General features: G+C 39.5%; 2 protein-coding genes across 9 annotated transcripts in view; both read left to right on the top strand.

Moving 5' to 3' along the window:
- The window catches only part of magl (MAX dimerization protein MGA-like), a 48,287-nt gene extending 42,510 nt beyond the window's left edge, over positions 1-5,777 (top strand). For 6 of the 7 annotated variants that reach the window (XM_057822688.1, XM_057822689.1, XM_057822691.1 and 3 more), the window contains one exon: positions 4,348-5,777. In XM_057822688.1, the coding sequence (XP_057678671.1) occupies positions 4,348-4,838 (491 nt within the window). In that variant the 3' untranslated portion in view covers positions 4,839-5,777. The remainder of the gene's footprint in view (positions 1-4,347) is intronic. The other variant, XM_057822690.1, reaches the window with a different exon arrangement.
- LOC130907515 (mitogen-activated protein kinase-binding protein 1-like) overlaps positions 5,039-20,565 on the top strand; it is a 46,588-nt gene continuing 31,061 nt past the window's right edge. For both annotated transcript variants that reach the window (XM_057822693.1, XM_057822694.1), the window contains exons 1-8: positions 5,039-5,160; positions 8,650-8,852; positions 15,160-15,251; positions 16,722-16,784; positions 16,860-16,917; positions 19,727-19,897; positions 19,972-20,109; positions 20,186-20,368. In XM_057822693.1, the coding sequence (XP_057678676.1) occupies positions 8,757-8,852; positions 15,160-15,251; positions 16,722-16,784; positions 16,860-16,917; positions 19,727-19,897; positions 19,972-20,109; positions 20,186-20,368 (801 nt within the window). In that variant the 5' untranslated portion in view covers positions 5,039-5,160; positions 8,650-8,756. The remainder of the gene's footprint in view (positions 5,161-8,649; positions 8,853-15,159; positions 15,252-16,721; positions 16,785-16,859; positions 16,918-19,726; positions 19,898-19,971; positions 20,110-20,185; positions 20,369-20,565) is intronic.

Below are 20,565 nucleotides of genomic sequence, written 5' to 3'. Positions count from 1 at the left end.
TGCTGTGAAATTAAACTAGCTTCAAGTTGCTTCAATTTCTCGCTGCGTGTCTTCCCTGTAATCTTGTCGTACATGTCAGCGTGTCTTGTTTGGTAATATCGCCTCACATTGAACTCTCTAAAAACAGCGACTAGCTCTTTGCAAATGAGGCAGACACAAATGTTGCATATTTTAGTGAAAAAATAGTCCAATTTCCACATATCCTTGACGCGTTGGCCGTCGCAATCAACTTTCTTTTTTTTGTTGTTGATCGTCGCCATTTTAGAAAATTGGCAGTCAAGGGTCACACATGTTGCTTAGAGTACTGCTGCCTTTTAGTGGGTAAATGAGGAGCAGCATTTAGTATGGAACCTACTTCATTTTCTGGTAGCAGTACTGCTGACCAATTTATTAAGTCTGTGTGCGGGCCAGACATTATTGATCTTATGACAGAGGCTGGGGGCCGGAGAAAATTTGACCACGGGCCGCATTTGGCCCCCGGCCCGCACTTTGGAGATGTCTGGTCTAAACTGTAAGTACTGATAGGATTTTGAGTTTTTGTAGTGTTCAAAATAAATGTATGATACCTGGTTGCTACTTGGTGTTTTATTCATTAATGACTACTGAGCGAAAACCGACAGTTAGCTTTATTATGTTTTAATTTTGCACCCTCATCACTCTACAGCGCTGTGTTTTTACAGATTAAATAAAGCCTGTATGTAAGACACGTTAGCCACACATCGACAGTGGTCATAATCAAAAGAAACCTAGCCCTCCGAAGGGCTAACGTTACGTGAGTGAGTGACAGTAACGTTATATTTATTAGCGATGAGAAGTCTACTGCTTAAAGATGACGGCTGTTTACTAACGCTGCCCAGATGCGGCCGAGTCTGTCATTTCGCATCTAGTCCTAAATGCATGCGATATCTATGAGACGCATCGGACACTACCTGCTACCACACTAGCATCCTGCGGGCGCAGTTTTTGGCAGCGTCGGCGTATTTTGTAGCGGCTGTCGGCTGCGATGTTTTTTTTATTTATTTATTTTGTCCCGCATTAAAAGTAGTCCAAGCAAAACCTGATGCTTAGAGCTGGCAAAATTAAACGTTTCCTCGAGGTGAATAAAATTACTCGGATCAGTTTTTAAACTCGAGTTACTCGAGTTGCTCGAGTATTTGTGTCAGCTCTAGTTGTAAGTAACAATGAAGACAAAATGGATGACTTTTTCCTTAAAAAATTATTTTATTACAGCTTCCTGACTTAACTGTAGTCTACAACTGTACTGTTTCAAGTACCGTAATTTTCACACTATAAGACGCACCTGACTATAAGCCGCCACACACCAAATTTGACACAAAAACGGCATTTGTTCATAGATATGCCGCACTGGACTATAAAATGCAGCTGTCCTCACTGTATTTTGGGATATTTACACCAAAAGATATTAACCGGTAACACTTTATTTGACAGCAGCATCATAAGACTGTTATAAGACGAAATGAACCACCATGAAGCTTTGAACCATTTGGCTGCAAACCTTCATTGCTTTAAGAAGCTTCATTTGGCTGTCACTGCTCCTTTGGGGGAGACAGTCAACCTCTGCTTCCACTTGCTGTCAACACTGTTGTTGTCCAACATGCCTCCTAGCATACATTGCGGCGCATTCTACAGATGTAAATCACAATCAAAATTCATGTTCTGTGCTAATTATTTCTTTAGTTACTGTTCCAGTTGCTTCACTAATTGCTAGTTATGGTATTTGGTAACACTTGATTTGACAGTGGCACCATAATATTGTCATAAGAACATTATAGTTATGACATTACACTGCCATGAGCATTGATGAATGCTTATGACAGATTAGAGCAGGGCGGTAAACCGAAAATTTACCGTCACCGAAATTCTTAACGATGACCGACGTAATTTTGACCATGTCGGTAAATTCGGTAAATTAATAAAACAAGAAAATATAGTCTTTTCATCCCGCTTTGATTCTGTGTTGTCCGTCTATGTTCATTCCCCTTTAAGAAACCGTCAATGGGCTTACGTAGGGAGTCACGTGATCATCAAGGAGCCAATCAAACAAAAGCCCAGTAAGCTAACGCTAGCAGCTAACGCTACAAGCAAAACGTGATGGAGTGTGGCTTAAGGGAGGTTCACCAAACTTTTAACCGACATTTAGTAGACTCTTGGTGGCATCCAGACGGGCTTTCACCCGCTGTCCTCCCTGCTGTTCTCACAATTTCCGGAGATGGTGCTTTCAGTGCTTTCTACTGGTAGCCAGGCTAACGCTAGCTAGCGGCTAACGCTACAAATGAACGTGATGTAGTCGGATAGCGGCTCTAACTTGTCGAAACGGCTGAACTTAATGAGTGGATTGGGCACGGACTGCATCTAGCAATTACTATGTGGCATTATTTTGTATCTGTCTGTGTGTGATTCCTCTGATAGCTTTTGTGATGGTAAAGCATTCAGCTTAAAGTACAATCCAACGGCGAAACTTATAATGACCGAGAAATGGCCCCAGCTATTTTTCTGTATGTGCTTATTTCTGTGTCATTATTGCTATCATAAAATCTTAAGCGTTTCATTTGAAGAAGATCAATATAGCTTTAATGTGTGTGTGTCTCTCTCTGTTTGTTTGGGGTTTCATTTGTGCGTGCATTTATTAAAAAATGCACTGGGGGGGACCCTGAAACCATAATGTAAACACTTGTATTTAATAATTATGTCACAGCAGCCATTAACAAGTTGTCTTTTTGAAGTGTACTGTTCAAGCTGCAAGTCATTTGTGTTACAATGACATGTTTGCACAGGCATATTGATTTTGATAATGTACATTGTTCAAGTCATACACGCTGTTATAAATGTTCATACTTGAATTCTTATTGCTTACATTACATTTTTATAAACTTAATGTTTAGACTGCATGTACAATTGTTAAATACAGTATATGAAATTGAATGCTGGTAAATAAATCAACAAGAAACAGTTAATCTGTATTTCATGCATTGATTCAGATTTTCAAATTATATAACAGTACGCTTGGGCGAATTTATCGTCATTTATCGTTATCGAGATAAATCTGCTCAATTTATCGTGATACATGTTTAAGGCCATATCGCCCAGCCCTATGACAGATATCATTTTGTTTTATCTGGCAAATTAGCTCACTTTTGAATGGATGTAAAAGATCTGAGCTGGACATAAATGAAGTTAGTGACATAATTTGCTGGATGACACTTAATGACATCTGTCATAAGCATTCATTAATGCCCATGATACTGTCATGTCATAATTATGACTTTCTAATGGCAGTCTTATGGCACCACAGTCAAAATATGTGTTACCTATTAACCCAAATAAATCAACAAACAAGCAGGAGAATTCACAATGAGGGGGAAAAAAAGCAGTTTATAATCCGAAAATTACTGTACATAAAACTTAGTCAGGTTTTCAATAAAAGTTCTGAGTATAAAAAAAAATTTCTCTGTACACGAATCAGACAATAATCCTGCGAGTGTGATATAATGCTGTATAGTGCTCTATAGTGCTGATATAAATTGCGTCAATTACTCATTTATTTTCGTTAAATTAAGCAACAAAGTCAAATGAGGAGGCAGAAGGTAATGAATCAGTTTTTTTATCCTATAGTTTAATCAGTGTGGGCTAGCTTTTGCTAGCCCTTTTGTTTTATTCTGTCTGTTGGATCCAAAGTCAGTCATATTTTAGTTGGTTCAAAATGCGTTTGTCTTAGCCTAGTTTTAGTTGATGAAATCCTATACAAATTTCGTCTAGTTTAGCAGTTACTCAAGGTTTTTGTCTGTAAAATTCAAAAGCTGTTGTCCCAAGATAAATGAAGGTTTCCAACGATTTCAAATGAACATCGATAGATGAGCAAATATTGTACAATGCCAACCTGGTGATTATAATACACACTCAGCAGGAAAAGCAGTACATCATTTTCAACTAAACCCATCTCAAAGCCACGAGCTATGTGGAAAAAAAAAACCATGAGATCGTTATCGTGAGATTTGTATCGCAAATTGTATCGTATCGTGAGGTAAACACGACTCAAGACAATCTAACTCTTGACATGTAATTAATCCAATTCAGCAACTTAACCTTAGTGTAGCAGTGAACTCTCTCTCCCTTGCCCTAATCAATGTCGTGCGCGCAGCCTCACAAACAAGGATCCAAACGGGAGCGCTCATAGCTCCCGGCAAAAATCGATAATCAAATTCATTGGCAACAAATGTATTAATCGATATCTAGCTATTTAATCGATTAGTTATTGCAGCCTTATCACACATGTGTCATTTTAGTGTAAATTGTGAACATTTAAATGACGTTTTTGTATTGTCTTAGCAGGCAAAGGTATTTATGCGCTCATGCTCATGAACTCCAATAAGGACGCAAATATCACGACGCAGCCCTCCAACGGCGACACCCGAGACAAAGAGTCACCCCCGGATGCGGTGAAGCCTGTTGACGAGGACAAACAAAAGGGAAACTCACGAATTGGATCCACAATGGTTTCTTGGAAGCAGGTGTCCCCCAGTTCCGATTCGAGCCCATCCGTCACACCTAGGCCGAGAGGAAGACCCCCCAAGCGCCAAAACGTCCCAAAAGAGAAAGCGAAGCCAGATAAGGACAAAACATTTTTTCTGAGAGGAGTCACCACATCAATCAAACGCGGGAGAGGGCGGCCCCGCAAAGATGAGATCCCCAGCCAGGACAATAGCTCGGTAGTGCGCCCACGCACGCGAGGGTCACTGGGTAAGGACTTTCCAAGCGCCAAACGGCAGTCCTGGCTGGATATCGAGATGGCGTTGGACCCGGACTTGGACTCAGAATAAGAAAAATGTGATCGTCACCTTAGGTGGCCTTGCTGTGGACTTGCACCAAATGTGCCTGAGCATGTGTTTGTTTTAGGGTTTCAAAGTACAAGTCAAGTTTCTGCTAAGATCCATGGAAAGTTCTAAATAGGCAAGTTCTGAAATATTCCAAAAATGATGTATTGACTACAAATTGAAAGGTCATTTTAAAATCTAACTTGCAATTTTTTTCACTTGAGCGGCAACCTATCTGAAGAAGTATTGACTTCAGCCAAGCATCAACTACTGATTGGTCACAATGGAATGTGAGTTCAACCAAGAATCAACTACCAACAAAACCTTTGTAGGTACTTTTTTTTAATTTTTTTTTTTTTTTTATAAGTTCCATATAAAAAGCCAATCGTCAATAAGTTATTTTTCCTCTTCCCAAAAAAATCAATCACAAAATATGAACTTTAACAATATGTGGACATGAGGACAAAGACTACTGTGAATACTCAGTGCTGCTCACAAGTGTCAAACGATACGTCAGGGACTCGAACCCGCACCGACAGCGCGGCAGGAAAGCACGTTAGCAACTAGGCTAAAAGCCCAGGCTAGCAGCTTTATCCGCTAGCGCGCTCTTCTTGCACCCGCTACACCATGACGCCATGTAGCATGAGTTAACCTGCTGAATGTAGCTTAAAGATAATGATGACTCCTTCAACTTCAATGTTTTGCTTCGTTTAGTGGTCACGAAAATAAAACATTTGTAAATGTGAATACCTGTATTTTAAGACACACTACTGCTAACAAGTTTTTATGGGCTATTTTTTTCTCGCTTGGCCCGTGGGAATCATTTGTTTGGAGCACTTTGTTTTTGATTAGAAAGGAATCGAATCAGTTGACTGCAAATCTCGAGGTGAAATAAAGAGTATAATGTGTTCTATTGAATTAAAGGTCAAATGTTAATGAAATGAATCCTTTTGTTTTGGTTTTCTTTTTGCTGTTTGAGGATCCTACTTGTTTAAAATGTACAGCGTAAGCAACAACTTGTGAAAATGTGTTGAAAATATGTATTTTTAATCTACACATTTTTACTCATAGGGTGCCATTCATGTCGCTAGGTGCCAGTTGGCATGTGCCTTTATGAGATTTTGACGGTATGACAACCTTAAGCAAAACCGCGGTTTCTTGGTATAATAATTATAGCTCTAAAATGTGTTATTTTGATTATTTTGTTATGTATCGGTTAAAAAAAAAAACTTCAATTGAACAGGATTCTTTTATTTTTTTACAGCATATTTGCAAAGTGGAACATCAACATGAATATAATGTTAAAATAAATAACTGAAATAATTGAGATAAAATTTAAATAAATAGAAGAACTTATATACTAAACCCATAGCCACAACTTAAGTTGCTCAACATGAGAACAAGAACGCTTTGTAATATAGAACTGGACTTGAACAATACAGTGGTATGAAAAAGTTTTTGAACCTTTTGGAATTTCTCACATTTCTGCACACAATCACCGTCAAATGTGATCAAGCTGCTCACTTACAGACGATGAGTTGCCACAGCAACTGTTTAACAAGTTAAACGATGATTGACGCATGCAAGTTTTGGCTGCCAGACATCTCTGGCAAGATCAAACCTTTACGTCTGTCAATCATTAACTTTAATAAGCAACTTCAGTGCTTCCTGACCAAGAAAACCAGCAGGAGCGATGTGAGTGACTACGTGATCGGATCGGGACAGCTCATCTGTATTCATTTATTTACTTTTTTATTGGAAAAAAAAAATCCGCCATGGACTGAGGGCCAAAGTTTGAAGCGTGAAGTAGCGAGGGATACAGTGGGGAGAACAAGTATTTGATGCAATGCCGATTTTGCTGGTTTTCCCACTTGCAAGCCATGTAGAGGTCTGTAATTTGTATCATAAGTTCTCTTCAACTGTGAGGGACGGAATCTAATACAAAAATCCAGAAAATTACATTGTATAATTTTTAAATAATAAATTGGTATTTAACTGCATGAAATAAGTATTTGATACATTACCAACTAGTAAATATTTCGGCTCGTAGTTCTTTTTTAAGAACCCCTCCTGTTCTCCACTCATTACCGGAAGTAACTGCACCTGTTTGAACTTGTTACCTGTATAAAAGACACCTGTTCACATGCTCAAACAAACAAACTCCAACCTCTCCACAATGGCCAAGACCAAAGAGCTGTGTAAGGACATCAGGAATAAAATAATAGACCTGCACAAGGCTGTGATGGGCTACAGGAAAATAAGCAGCTTGGTGAGAAGGTAACAACTGTTGGAGCGATTATTAGAAAATGGAAGAAGCTCAAGTTGACGGTCAATCTGCCTCGTTCTGGGGCTCCGTGCAAGATCTCACCTCGTGGGGCATCACTGATCATGAGGAAGGTGAGGGATCAGCCCAGAACCACACGGCAGGACCTGGTCAATGACCTGAAGAGAGGTGGAACCACAGTCTCGAAGAAAACCATCGGAAACACATTACGCCGTCAAGGATTAAAATCCTATAGCGCACGCAAGGTCTCGCTGCTGAAGCCAGTGCATGTCCAGACACGTCTGAAGTTTGCCACTGACCATCTGGATGATCCAGAGGAGCAATGGGAGAAGGTCATGTGGTCGGATGAGACCAAAATTGAACTTTTTGGTCTTAACTCGGCTCGTCGTGTTTGGAGGAAAAAGAAAGATGAGTACAACCCCAAGAACACCATCCCAACCGTGATACTTGGAGGAGGAAACATCATTTTTTTGGTGCTGCTTCTCTGCCAAGGGTACAGGACGACTGCACCGTATTGAGGGGAGGATGAATGGGGCTATGTATCGCCAAATCTTTGCTGACAACCTCCTTCCTTCAGTGAGAGCCCTGAAGATGGGTCGTGGCTGGGTCTTCCAGCATGACAATGACCCAAAGCACACAGCCAAGGCAACTAAAGAGTGGCTCCGTAAGAAGCATCTTAAGGTCCTGGAGTGCCCTAGCCAGTCACCAGATCTGAACCCGATATAAAATCTATGGAGGGAGCTGAAAGTCCGTGTTGCCCGGCAGCAGCCCCGAAACCTGAAGGCTCTGGAGAAGATCTGCATGGAGGAGTGGGCCAAAATCCCTGCTGCAGTGTGTGCAAACCTTGTCAAGGACTACAGGAAACGTTTGGTATCTGTAATAGCAAACAAAGGTTTCTGTACCAAATATTAAGTTCGATTTTTGTGATGTATCAAATACTTATTTCATGCAATTAAATGCAAATTTATTATTTAAAAATCATACACCGTGATTTTTTTTTTTTTTTTTTGTATTAGATTCCGTCCCTCACAGTTGAAGAGAACTTATGATACAAATTACAGACATCTACATGCTTTGCAAGTGGGAAAACCAGCAAAATCGGCAGTGTATCAAATACTTGTTCTCCCCACTGTACCTGTAATGTGGTTTGGAAACATTGGTAACATATAAAGCATATGGTCAAATTGCCACTTGCTGTTATCAAAATTTCTTTCTGAGAACCTCTAGAAATGACCCAAATTAAAGCTTCCCCAAAAATAGAGATCTCCTAAATGTTTAAAGATAAAGGCTTCAGTGGTTACTTTTTAAAATCCTGTTGCGTCCTACAAGTTTATGAGTCCATGCTAATATAAGCATACATTGACACTCCTTGATTCTGTGTGCTTTTAATCCAATCAATTGAATTAATTAGGCACAAACGCCACCATTGATGTAATCACGAGGCAGGACGCCTGAAGCTCTGGCCGAGGCGACAGGCGGGCCTCGGGCTAAACCTTCCTCAGGAGATTAAGCCTCCACATGTCCCGCCAGCAGGAAGGCTGTCCCACTTAGCGAGAGGCTCCTTTCCAGGCTGGAAAGGAATTGCAGCTCAATTGATCGTTTTACAGCCACTTGAAGGCGACCCCCATCCGAGGGTCACCATGGATGGAATGACCATCAAGAGTCGTATTAGGAAGTTGCTGAGATCACCGTCAGGCAAACACGGGAGGGACCGCAGGGACAACCTGGCGAGCAAGGCATGTATACGTGAAACTGTACAAATGCAATATAACCCTGAGTGTATACGAGTATAATGTGAGTGCACTTGCAGTGTAACTGAGGTTCATGTCCTTCCGATAAATCAACTGCGCTAACATGTTTTATTGATTAAAAGACAACAGGATGCCGTGACTCGACTGAGCAACAACATAATAATAACATCATTCTCATCTAGTTTGTTGACATCAGGGAATAAGTGTCTTATCGTTCAAGTTAAGACATAATCAGGAAATTGAGCAAAAGCGATAGTTTGACAACATTATGGTGGAATATTGTGTGGTTATGTATTTTCATTATAGTTGTCCGATAATTACTTTTTAATCAATATCCCAAAATTGTGCTGGTATATGTTTTAGTGGATTTAACATATTATGGCTAATTGTATTGTGATTGCTTTAATAATGATAATACTCCCAAACATCTTAGTTTGGAGACATCTAATGGTCAGTGAGCATAACTGCTGTGCTAAGATGTGACCAGCCCTTGTACAAAGGCAGAAGGCTTCTACAATCACTTTGAAGGCAACATGCATGCTGGCCCAAAACCAATCATGAAAAATAGGGTTGTTCCGATCATGTTTTTTTGCTCCTGATCATTTTAGTTTGAGTATCTGCCGATCCCGATATTTCCCGATCCGATTGCTTTTTTTTTTTTTTTGCTCCCGATTCAATTCCAATCCATCCCGATAATTTTTCCTGATCATATACATTTTGGCAATGCAATAAGAAAAAAATGAATAAAACTTGGACGAATATATACATTCAACACACAGTACATAAGTACTGTATTTGTTTATTATGACAATAAATCCTCAAGATGGCATTTACATTTAAACATTCTTTCTGTGAGAAGGATCCACGGATAGAAAGACTTGTAATTCTTAAAGGATAAATTTGACTTTGTATATTGTGACTAAATATTGCCATCTAGTGTATTTGTTGAGCTTTCAGTAAAAGATACTGTAGCCGTGCCCAAATGCATGATGGGAAGTGCAACCATGACTGTGCTTAGTGCTACCAATTGATATATCTTCTCTGCGTTGGGAAATAACATAGGGTGTTAAGAAAAAGATCAATTACTACCTATCTTCCCCACATTGCTTCCCATGATATTTCTAATCATAGGGAGAGGGATTGGAAAGCTTTCGCCATTTAAAACAAGGCTCCAAAGGCTGCCAAAATTCACTGTACTCATTTTACGCTGCCTGATAGCTCTCTATATAGGTAAAACGCGCCATTACAGATTAAGCGCGAGAATGCGTGAGTGGGTCGTGCAGCGTATTCATTAATTGCGTTAAATATTTTAACATGATACATTTTTTAAAAAGTTAATTACCGCCATTATTGGGATAAATTTGATAACCCCACCTTAAGCCTAAAGACTCTGGATAAGTGTAACATAGTATGTCTGTAACGTTAAATACAATTAGAAAACGATTTAATTAAAATATATACGATGTATATACAGTGCCTTGCAAAAGTATTCGGCCCCCTTGAACCTTGCAACCTTTCGCCACATTTCAGGCTTCAAACATAAAGATATAAAATTTTAATTTTTTGTCAAGAATCAACAACAAGTGGGACACAATCGTGAAGTGGAACAAAATTTATTGGATAATTTAAACTTTTTTAACAAATAAAAAACTGAAAAGTGGGGCGTGCAATATTACTCGGCCCCCTTGCGTTAATACTTTGTAGCGCCACCTTTTGCTCCAATTACAGCTGCAAGTCGCTTGGGGTATGTTTCTATCAGTTTTGCACATCGAGAGACTGACATTCTTGCCCATTCTTCCTCGCAAATTAGCTCGAGCTCAGTGAGGTTGGATGGAGAGTGTTTGTGAACAGCAGTCTTCAGCTCTTTCCACAGATTCTCGATTGGATTCAGGTCTGGACTTTGACTTGGCCATTCTAACACCTGGATATGTTTATTTTTGAACCATTCCATTGTAGATTTGGCTTTATGTTTTGGATCATTGTCCTGTTGGAAGATAAATCTCTGTCCCAGTCTCAGGTCTTGTGCAGATACCAACAGGCTTTCTTCCAGAATGTTCCTGTATTTGGCTGCATCCATCTTCCCGTCAATTTTAACCATCTTCCCTGTCCCTGCTGAAGAAAAGCAGGCCCAAACCATGATGCTGCCACCACCATGTTTGATAGTGGGGATGGTGTGTTCAGGGTGATGAGCTGTGTTGCTTTTACGCCAAACATATCGTTTTGCATTGTGGCCAAAAAGTTCAATTTTGTTTTCCTCTGACCAGAGCACCTTCTTCCATGCTTGTGGCAAACTTTAAACGAGACTTTTTATGGATATCTTTGAGAAATGGCTTTCTTCTTGTCACTCTTCCATAAAGGCCAGATTTGTGCAGTGTACGACTGATTGTTGTCCTATGGACAGACTCTCCCACCTCAGCTGTAGATCTCTGCAGTTCATCCAGAGTGATCATGGGCCTCTTGGCTGCATCTCTGATCAGTTTTCTCCTTGTTTGAGAAGAAAGTTTGGAAGGACGGCCGGGTCTTGGTAGATTTGCAGTGGTCTGATGCTCCTTCCATTTCAATATAATGGCTTGCACAGTGCTCCTTGAGATGTTTAAAGCTTGGGAAATCTTTTTGTATCCAAATCCGGCTTTAAACTTCTCCACAACAGTATGTCGGACCTGCCTGGTGTGTTCCTTGGTTTTCATAATGCTCTCTGCACTTTAAACAGAACCCTGAGACTATCACAGAGCAGGTGCATTTATACGGAGACTTGATTACACACATTTGGATTCTATTTATCATCATCGGTCATTTAGGACAACATTGGATCATTCAGAGATCCTCACTGAACTTCTGGAGTGAGTTTGCTGCACTGAAAGTAAAGGGGCCGAATAATATTGCACGCTCCACTTTTCAGTTTTTTATTTGTTAAAAAAGTTTAAATTATCCAATAAATGTTGTTCCACTTCACGATTGTGTCCGACTTGTTGTTGATTCTTGACAAAAAAAATTACATTTCATATCTTTATGTTTGAAGCCTGAAATGTGGCAAAAGGTTGCAAGATTCAAGGGGGCCGAATACTTTTGCAAGGCACTGTATATTAAAAAAAGGCATGTCCGATATTTTTTTGCCGATTCCGATAATTTGAAAATGACGTGATCGGACCCGATCAGTCGGGATCGATCGGGACATCTCTAATTAAAAACCAATGTTGATATCATTTTAACCCTTTCACACACGAGCCTATTTAGTCTGAATTTGCATTCCTTTGATGTTGCCTTTATATTTTAAAAATAATGTTCAGAATGACCTGGTTAGGTCCCTTTTTTCAGGACACCATAGCTTTCATGTCCAAACTTGTTTTCTTCACTGACCATTTATAATCAACATTTTGCACCCAAAAAGACAAAAATCCCAAAATCTTTTGTCAAAATTTGTAATATTGATGTCCGATTGACAACCAAACATGCTCGCCGAACCATTTTGAAGCTTGATATATATCTTCAACTTGTTGGTGTAAACATTCAACAGAAAAAAATAAGACTGGTAGTTTTTATTTCATATTTCAACAGAAACAGCAGGTATGGTCTAGGCGTGTTTTGCCTTTACACATACTATGGTCAAAACAGGTTATACACAGTAGACCAACAGTGCAAAATACTGGAGGAAAAAAATATATATACAGTATATACTGAAGGAATCTGAATCTTTTAGCCAGACTGCCGGAATCACGCCAGCCGAACTGCCAGAACCGCGCTAGCGCCATTCCAACGGCCCGGGCCAGCGGAACTACGGCAACCCGGCCAAAAGGCCAAACTCTGCGCATTCACTCTGGTCTTAACCCCTTGTACTGGCTCCATTTTAAAAGCTGGAAAAAGGCTTCGAAACATAAGTTGACAATTTATTCCAAGTCTGCAGCAATCATACAGCACAGAGAGACCCAGGCGAGGAGGCAAACTGGATCCAGGGTCACCATATCACAAGTCAACAAAAGATTCCTGAGAAAAATGACAACGATTAGTTAAAACATTCAGTCTTTTAAAGGCTCTGGTGAGGTGGGCTGTGCTCCAGAAGAATGGCGTGTTTGGGCATTGCTTAGGATTATTGTCTGTTTGAGGGGAGAATTCGGGCGTTACTTTTGTCAGGTTAACGAGATTTAAGGATTTTGCCATCCTCAACACCACATGAGTGCTGAGTGTTCACTTCTCGGTCGCAGGTTCCTCCGTGTCAGATGTTCCTTGTGGCAAGACGTCCCGCCATTTGTTCTGGACTGTACAGAAGAGATGTTTGCGGTATTTGGTGGTGCAGATGTGGGCTCGTAGATTTCTTGCCTATCACCTGCTTGTCAGCGTCAATCTTTCTGTCAGCTGCATGACACACACGTTGGGCGTCCATGGTCAGAAGGCTTCCTGTATCTGTTCTGCCCTTATCTGCCCGTTGTCTTGGCGCTGCAAATTCTCATCATTTCAAGTCCAACTGTTCATAATATCAAATATATTCTGCTTGTTTTTCTTAAGCTATGATATAAATGCATTTATTTTATATTGGGTGTGTCAGAGTAATACAAAAAGCCAAACAGTAAATATGAGAAAAGATACTATTTCCTGATTGATTATATTAAGTGTGTTAGAGTAATAAAAACAGTCTAACAGTAAATACAAGAAAAAATACTAGTCTCTTCAATACAAATATATCATCTACACAAAAAGGGTTTGAGGATATCTCTGTGAGGTTAGGTATTGCACCCATCACTTTATAAAAAGTACATGGCGTAAAACACTCAGGTGACTTGAAGTCCCGCTCTGAGACCCCCAATTTGGCCAAATTTCAAAATTGTCCTATATGCATGTGTGATACATCATTGGAAAGCTTAAAATTTCAATTTTCTGGGGGAAGAAAAATTTGGAACAGGAGGGCATTTGAAAAAAAAAATTAAACAGCAAAACCCTAACTGGAGGTCAGAACCCGCGAGAGCATAATTAAAGACGCCATGATTTTAACGAGATATTATCGTGTACTTACCTTGTTTCGATCCAAAAACTCTATGTAGCATGTATAATCGAGTGTCGACACAGATGTGAATGGCCACCGCCGGATTTTGGGGGGATTTTATAGGTGAAACATGGTAATACAACAAGGGGCGCGATGCAGAAATCGTAGACATCAAGGAGAGAGGTTCTTTTTCATATATTTACCCTTTTAAACGTTTTTTTTCCCCCCAATTTTTCTTTGTTTGGATCAATAATTTATCATCTCTAATAACGGGGTAAATACGACAGTAACAAAAAAAATATAACAATTAAGCGATAGTTTTGAGGTAGATAACCGTGACTTATTTACAGACACCAATTTTTTTCATTGTGATGTAATTGGTTTAAAAGTTAAAAATATGCTAGTGAATAAATTTTAGATTTTAGATAGTTTGCGTGCTTAATGCGCCATGAATCTGCTATGGCAGCATATAGGCATATTGTTCTATCAAACACAACAGTTCTTTTGGCTTAAAATACAGCAGTTTATTTTAGAGAGGGGTGCAAGAGCAGAAACTGCTTTTTCAGCCTTGTCTGTGTTTTGCGCCATATACATACAATCAAGCTTCTCGAACACACACATCTACATACAACCTGAAAAGATTGACAGTGGGGGGAAAAATATTTTCAATAATATTGGCAATAAACTAGTTCAGTGCAATTTTTTCTGGCATGCCACTCAGTTCCCCCTTGAACAAGACAAAGGGCCACATCATACACTACGTCACATAGCCCACTCTTCCGCCATTTGCGCACTGCTGTCACTTCTCACTCGCCGAAATTATGCATTAGCTTGCGCTAAATTTAGTTTTTAATTCATTCTACACGTTTCAAAGTCGCTCGCGCAATCCAACTGGCCGTCGCTCGCTTCCCTCTCCTTAGGTGGCGACTTGCTCGGCAATTTATTAAAAATGTTCACATTACGTCCATCTTTCGTGACTTCACAATGGCTCCTGGGATATGTAGTTTTTCGTGGTACTTTCTGTTTAGAAAAACGACTAGAAATTATTGAAATATGGCCATAAACACATGTCCCATGCTGTGTTTCAATGCTTATTTATGAGGGCAATAAAACTATAAAGCGCAAATGATATTATCTTCTGTTTTAATTGGTAAATTGGTGTTAAAGGGTTAAAATGCTTTTATCGGTCGATATTATGGGCTATGACAACTCTAGGTTTCACGTCTTATGATATTTTTGTGAATATTTCTTCAAATATTAAGAATACTTCATTCGCAGGTCACTACTGAATGACAATATGCACGGGTTGCTTTGCAGGTAACGTTGGAGAAGGTTCTAGGCATAACCGCTTTGGGCAACAGCTGCCTGGCCTGCGACCCCAAAACGGGACTAGTGGCTTATCCTGCAGGGTGAGGAAAAGAAAAAAAAAGATTTTTTTATTGTCATTTACTATAGTTTCCTTGTTTTGATGCATGTATAACTTTGTGTGAAATTCATATATCACCAGTCATGGGTAGAGTAGCCAAAAATTGTATTCAAGTAAGAGTAGCCTTACTTAAAAATAGTATTACTCAAGATGAAGTAAAAGTATTCATTCAAAAAAAAATGTACTCAAGTACAAATAAAAAACTATTTAGTGAAATAAATTAGGGCTGTCAAACGATTAAAATTTTTAATCGAGTTAATCACAGCTTAAAAATTAATTAATCGTAATTAATCGCAATTCAAACCATCTATAAAATATGCCATATTTTTCTGTAAATTATTGTTGGAATGGAAAGATAAGACACAAGACGGATATATACATTTAACATACTGTACATAAGTACTGTATTTGTTTATTGTGACAATAAATCAACAAGATGGCATTAACATTATTAACATTCTGTTAAAGATATCCATGGATAGAAAGACCTATAGTTCTTAAAAGATAAATGTTAGTACAAATTATAGAAATTTTATATTAAAACCCCTCTTAATGTTTTCGTTTTAATCAAATTTGTAACATTTTCAAACAAAAAATAAACTAGTAGCTCGCCATTGTTGATGTCAATAATTACACAATGCTCATGGTGCCGAAACCCATAAAATCAGTCGCACCCAACCACCAGCAGAGGGTGACAAAACACCAAAAACACAAGTAACAAATGGACATGACACTGTGCTGTCTTTTTAATCTGTTTGAGCGGGGCATGTGCGTTAAATGCGTCAAATATTTTAACGTGATTAATTTTAAAAATTCATTACCGCCCGTTAACGCAATAATTTTGACAGCCCTAAAATAAATACTTTAGTAATGAGTAACATTGTGAGTGACTGCTTACTATGTTTGATTTGTTTGTTTTTTCAAACAATTGTATTTTTTTCTCAGCACAAAGTTATTTATATGAACTGTTATCATTATACTGTACTATAACCTATTAAATAACCGCATTAAGCCAAAGAAATACAAAAAAAAAAAATCTGGCGAGAGAAACAAACCCAACAGAACTGAAGCATCAGTTGTGCAAAGAGCATGAGTGCCCTCTAGTGGAAAAAAATAGTGTAGGCTCTACCGATGAGGTGTCCCTTATTTTTTTTCAGGGAGTTGCCAACCAGAGTTGTGATTATTTGCTGTTAGCCTCGCCCAGTCAAAATGGATTGGACGTCTATTGCTGTCAATGGCACTGAATGTGTTATTTGTTTACCAATTTGAACTAATAAGTCAGCATTTTTGGGCACAATGCTCTTTTGTGTTACATAATCCTACCTGTTGTAATTATGAAGCAGTACACAGAACAAAGCTAATAGCAGATTAACAGATTACTCACATTGCTCCCATTCACGATACATAAATCTGCATGTGCTTGTTCACTTTATATTGGTTATTTGCTGTGTAGGTGTGTTGTGGTATTGCTGAACCCAAGAAAAAACAGACAGCAGCATCTCATCAATGCGTCAAAGTAAGCTTGTTTGCATTGAAATGAAAGCAATATCACACGTGATTGATACAGTATATCTCATTTTCCTTGCTGCAGAAAGTCCATCACGGCTCTGTCCTTCTCCCAGGATGGCAAATACCTGGTTACAGGCGAGGTGAGGCCCTCAGCATTTCATCTATATACAAATATGTGGTCGTGAAAATGACATGAACAGAATATGTCCGTCATCTGATCTGACATTAGTTTATATGGATAAAAACAATGCTTTGAAATGCGGACAACTTGAAATAACATGAACACCATAGTTTCATTGACAAAATCTCCCAAAAGGATTTAGGTACAGATGTACATCTGGTTGATTAGGGATTCCGTGTTTCCATAGACCCGTTTAAGGATAGCCGGTTAGCATCAATCGCTTGTGGAAGCGTAATCTGTCCCAACTGGCCAATCAAAGCTGATTAAAGGACTTCACTATGTAAGTGGATGTGAGAATGCTGGTTGTCGTGATAGCAGGGAGCAAAGTTTAAATCCAAATTGGTCCCATTTTTTCTCCTCATAATATGCGATGATTACATAAGAATGTTTTTAGTTGGGCGGATTACAGAACATATAGCACAAGTATATTTTAACAAAATTTGAAATCATACGAATCAAACTTTATTTTACTGGTATTCATATATGCACTACAAGTGTATATATATTGTATATATAGTGCCATTTTTATATATTTGATCAATAATAGTTAAGAGAGTTGGGGGAAGGCCGTAATACCATTGAAACCACAGTAACAAGAGCCACGCTTCCGCCTGCTCTCATACCGCCTCGACGTGCTCCTCTACCGGCTTGTGCTGCTACGCGAGTCCGCTGCTCAATTAGGCCGCTTTTTATGAGGTAAGTGGATAATAGTTACGCGTGAGATACTTTACATACAATAATAATACAAAGTACAAGTGAAGCGTATGTGCGGGCGATTATATTTTATGTCTATAATTTTAATAATTTTAATTATTATTGGGTTGGAGGCTAGTAATTATGGTGAAGATATGGTAAACGTCTCGAGCCGAGCTAGCCAACTAGCGTCTCTTCCGCAACTACTTACGCCGTCCTCGCTCGCTCTCGATCGGCTTGTGGTGCTAAGCGAATACGCGGCTCAGTAGGCCGCTGGTTCTTCCCGTATATCACAACTACGAACTATGTCATAGAATTCACTAGTTAATCGTACATTTTTTGCGCCACTTGCTGGGGATAAAATCATAATTTGCTGCAGGTATTGTTTTGTCTTCTGTTTTTGACGTCGCTGGCAAATAATTTGGTTAAAAGAATAAATAAATGAATCTAACAGTAGCGAGCTAGTTGTAGTCTCGAGAGTATCTCAGTCTCAGTGTAGCGCTAAATTCCACGATTTCATGGCATTGAAATACACAAAAGTAATGTAAACAACAACATAAACTTTTGCAGGGGGGGGGGGGGGGGGGTCATCTTGAACAATAACAGCTTTTCAATGAATGACAACTGGCCATAGTTCACTGGGATAGGCTCCAGCAGGGGTGTCACTATCTAATGCCATGACTTTCACTCACAGCACAGTAATTGTTTGTTCCCAAATATTTGTAAATCGCACAGATTACATTTTGGGCATATATGTAATAAAAATGCCTGTAATTTCAAACTCTGGAAAATGCTGCTAATTACTTGAATTAAAGTAATGAGTGAGTCATGCTAATTTGCCTTACACACATGCACACAAACATATATTCAAACATTATACATAACATATTTAAAATAAATACATGCATGCATACAGTAAATGCCAAAAGTTTGGACACAAAGTCTGGACACACCACATTCAATGCGACACAAATGAAGGTCCTGACCCCATTGATAAAGAAATAAATTCCACTAATCAATCCTGCAAAGGTTACAGAGTTATTATCAAGACTACGTTAATGACTATCCACTGATGATAATCATACATGAATGAGCTCAGCTCCTGTACTCATCAATGCGTAAAGTGAGAAACACAGCCGATGCACCAGAAGGAAGTCACCCCAAAGATAGTGGAGACAAGAGTTCACACTCAACTCTATTAGAACCTTCACAATGCATTTCAGACTAACTAGTTAGCAGCAGCTAAGTAGCAGCGTTATTTTAGAGCTGGGATGTAACATTTGATTGCAAAACATCAAAGGGAAGACGTGCGCAGAGACCGACTGCAAACAAAAACAAAAGGTAGTACTGACTGCTAACAATGTCACAGGAAAAAACGCGGACTGGATATTCAGAGATGTGGGTGTTCTCCATATGAAAAAGTGGAATGGATTGGATAGCGACGCATTGAAGGGGCGCTCTACTGTATTCTATGAAGTATGGGGGAACTGACAGATTTATGATCATATTTAAGTTAATCGTGACAGGTTATATGATCATAGTGAATCTGCCAGCATTTTTTGTATTTTTTTTTTTTTGTATTATTTAGGGGGCTGAAGCCCCCCTAAATAGGCCTAACGACGCCACTGGGCTCCACCACACCCTGCGACTCTCGTGAGGATAAACCGTACGGAAGATGAATGAATGATCTTAATTGAGTACAAAAACTATATCTTTTAAATTGTATAAAAACAGTAATCATTAGCATTCTTCTTTGTTGCCCTGCCTGTCGCTCAACCCATGTCACCTATTAGCTCCGACCTTGACTTTATCGTTTTAAAGCAAGAGGCATGGAAATAGCTCAGTGATCCCTTCCAGCGAGGGAGATGGGAGAGAGTTACAAGCCGGAAGATAATCTCTCCACCCCAGCCTTGACATTGAAGCCTCAGAATAGAACACCACAGTCTGTATTATACTCACTTAACACAGCACTAGTGCTACATCACCATGCATACTATGGCGAACTACTGAAATAATATTTTGGGTTTACAAAGAATCCAGAATGTACATCACATTATGACTTATTGCCTCTGTAGAGTGGCCACCTTCCCGCTGTACGACTATGGGACGTTTCGGAGCGCTGCCAAGTGTCTGAGTTGCAAAAGCATGAATATGGTGTCTCCTGCGTGGCCTTCTCGTCTGATGGCAAGCATATCGTCAGTGTGGGCAACCAACATGACATGATGGTCAATGTCTGGGCGTGGAAAGTAAGCGTACAGCGATGTGCAAGATTATATCTAAACATGAGTCTGACAAAACAGTTATGGGTTCTTTATTACAGAAGGATGTGGTCATAGCTGCTAACAAAGTGTCAAGCAAGGTAACGGGAGTGTCCTTCTCTGAGGACAGCTCTTACTTTGTCACTGTGGGCAACAGACATGTCAAGTTCTGGTATTTGGATCAGTGCAAGGCTAGTAAGGTACTACTCGAGCATTCATACATAGGTAATACTCAAATTTGTTTCAATCTGGAGGCTAATCAGCGTTTTGTTTTAGGCCAGCACCCCGGTCCCCCTGCTGGGGCGTTCGGGTTTGCTGGGCGAGCTGAGGAACAACTTCTTCTGCGATGTGGCCTGTGGGCGTGGCCAAAAGGCCGACTCCACCTTCTGCGTCACCTTCTCCGGCTTGCTGTGCGAGTTTAACGGCAACAGGATGCTGGACAAGTGGGTAGATCTGCAGGTAAAAAAAAAGAAAATTATTGTTCGTTCTACCTTCCACACTTCCAAGCTATAAATTCGTTTAAAAGTGTGTACTACGGTGGTATGAAAAAATATCTGGACCTTTTGGAATTTGTCACATTTCTGCATAAAATCACCATTAAATGTGACCTGATCTTTGTCAAAATCACACAGATGTAAAAGCAGTGTCTGCTTGAA

Source organism: Corythoichthys intestinalis, chromosome 19 (genome assembly GCF_030265065.1).
Source record: "Corythoichthys intestinalis isolate RoL2023-P3 chromosome 19, ASM3026506v1, whole genome shotgun sequence".
NCBI lineage: Eukaryota > Metazoa > Chordata > Actinopteri > Syngnathiformes > Syngnathidae > Corythoichthys > Corythoichthys intestinalis.
This window is presented reverse-complemented; position numbering and strand designations above follow the sequence as displayed.